The sequence below is a fragment of the Trichomycterus rosablanca genome, chromosome 1 (assembly GCF_030014385.1).
Source record: "Trichomycterus rosablanca isolate fTriRos1 chromosome 1, fTriRos1.hap1, whole genome shotgun sequence".
NCBI classification, from domain to species: domain Eukaryota; kingdom Metazoa; phylum Chordata; class Actinopteri; order Siluriformes; family Trichomycteridae; genus Trichomycterus; species Trichomycterus rosablanca.
This window is the reverse complement of record NC_085988.1, coordinates 34,709,024-34,711,543: the sequence shown is the minus strand read 5'-3', so window position 1 is coordinate 34,711,543 and position 2,520 is coordinate 34,709,024. Positions and strand designations below refer to the sequence as shown.

The following is a 2,520-nucleotide window of genomic DNA, read 5'->3' as shown; positions in this document are numbered from 1 at the left end:
TGGAAGTTGTTTGCTTTTGGCATTATTTGTTTGTTGTTTTAATTGAATGATCCTGTAGTAAATCAGCTTTTAGTTACATTAGGTGTAAACCAGGGTTGTGAAAAGGTTGTTAGTTTTACTTGTATTTATTATTTTAATTCTGTAATTTAACTGAAAAAAAAAATCTATTTTACTTTAGCTTTTGTTTTATTTTAGTACTATAAAAGGTAGTGATTGTATGTATGTAAATAAAGACCGGGATAGACATTTCTGAAAACCAACCTTTTAAAAGTAAATCAAAACACATTTCTAAGTATTTATAGTTTATATTTGTGTTGAAGTTCTTTTTTGACATTTTTATCACAGTGAGAATGTTCTTTTACTGTTTGTTGTTGTTTCTGTAATAGTGTTTGCTAGCAAAGATAACCCTGGTTTACAAAACCCAATTTAGAAAATATGACTAGTTGAACTATCCCCGTTATTGGATTGTATATAATTATCACTTTATCACACATGAATCTAAACAATACGAAGACATAAAGATGTAAAAACTCTAATAGAAAAATAATATACAATATCTCTAAAAATGTAAACATTATTTTTATAACAATACTATTTCATTTCATCAGTAGATAGTAATGACTGACCATTAATGGCTTTGTAGTGTAAGTAGGCCTCCAAGCATTGTATAGCAATACTGTCCACTTGAGGGTCAAACTTGTTAGCAAAGAGATGTTTCTGCCTTACAATCCAGTTGAGGTCCCCTGCTCCATAAACACACACCGCATGCCTATGTTTGCCAGTGCATGGTAAATACGGTGCCCCTTTTAACAAGCTCCCTTCGTGATAACTCCACTTCACTAACCTTGCTATGGACATCATGTCTGACTCATCGTATTTCTGGTTAGGTGGGTTAGAACCAGGCACTGAAGGCATCCTCTGTAGCGTAGCCCACATGTGTTCATCCGGACTATACGTGTCCTTTTCCCATTCCATGAAGGTCTGAATCATTGAGCTGCTAAACAGGTGCTCCACAAAGTCTCTAGTAACCACAAAGTAAGCATTTCCAGAGTACATAGGAGTATTGATAGGTGGAGGGGTCTTTTTAATGCTCGTCCTAATCACACTCTTTGAGACGTTATGATGGTACTCCCAGCGTTGTTTTTTATATGAGTTTGTGATTTCTGACTCCATACTGTTCTTTCCATTGAGATGTTTCAGGGATTGAACAATCTCAGCGTTGGTCTTTATAGGAAAGTCCGTGCCACAGGTGTTAAGCAGATACCTCCACTGGACTGGATGCTTGAGAAGGTCATCAATGCAGTTGAGGTCTGCTTGAACTCGAGACCAAGAGGCATAGACCACACTTTCCATTTTACTGGCTAAAAATACATTAGGAAAACAAGACGTGATCGCCTTTACAGCTTGGATCAAGCTGTCCGAAGACTTCTTGTCCACATGAACACAGTAGACATTCTGTGGAGTATACACAGCACGCAGGAGTCTCTCAAACATCTCGATCTTTTCATGAATCACCATGGAGTAAGCAATTGGGAAGTCTTTTTCCTCTTTGCTCAGAGAAACTGTAAAATAGCCTCTGTCTGTGATGAAAGCTTGGCAGTCCGTTGTAGCATTAATGTAAAAGTCTTCAGATAAAGAAGACTTTACTTTGTTAGAACTGAGAAGCTGGCTGAAGTGGTCTTGGTCAACTCCATCCATGTCACCTTCGATAATCGCTGAACAAGACTGCAGTTCCTCAATATCCCATTTGATTAGCTTGTACATCTCCTGCTGCCTACTCTGCATGCAGTGCTTTCTCAGAATGTTCATTACAAGGAAAGTAAGAAAAAGAAAAAGTAGTAAAAACATATATCGTACCATCTTTTCTTTTTTCTTCATTTTAGATGAAATTGCTGTTCAATAATGAGTCAGGTTAAAAACAAAACAAAAGACCCAGCAGTGAGTGACAGCAGAAAACTGTTCAGCATTGAATAAAGAGATTATAGGAAGCAACCAGGGTACATGTTTACGGTTAGAGGGAGGAACTCAGTAGAGGTGTGGTTTTCCGCTCTCTGTACATGAACATAAGAAAATACTGGCTGTCGGACAAGAAAAAACATACATGTATTCCAAATATTTGCTATTATGTATGTTTGTATGATGTGAAAAGAAGTATGAAGTAAGTAGTTAGGTACTACATTTAAGCACATATGTAAAGTAATAAGTAATTAACTTTAAAAAGTACTTTTACATTTTACATTCATCACATTTTAAAGTAAAAATCAATAGTGTACTCACTACATTTTCATATAGTTATTATTATTTTTTTTTTTATCCGTCAGCTTTTATTAGAGCAAGTCAATAAAAAGCTAATTTGATTCACCATTCTGTCAGGGGTTTTAATTTCGGCAATGTCTGAGGGAGGTGGACGGCTAAATAGCCTTGCCAATGCGCTGTCAGTACCAGTACCAAGGCCAGATAAAAAAATAAGGAGGGTTGTGTCAGAAAGGTCATCTGATGTAGGAAATGTGCCAAATGAGG

General features: G+C 36.4%; 1 protein-coding gene across 1 annotated transcript; it reads right to left on the bottom strand.

The window, feature by feature from the left end:
- Nucleotides 1-591: 591 nt before the first annotated feature.
- On the bottom strand, nucleotides 592-1,860 carry gcnt3 (glucosaminyl (N-acetyl) transferase 3, mucin type). Its single transcript, XM_062999957.1, has one exon. The coding sequence runs from the start codon at nucleotides 1,858-1,860 to the stop codon at nucleotides 592-594; it is 1,269 nt and encodes a 422-aa protein (XP_062856027.1).
- Between the last annotated feature and the right edge of the window lie 660 nt (nucleotides 1,861-2,520).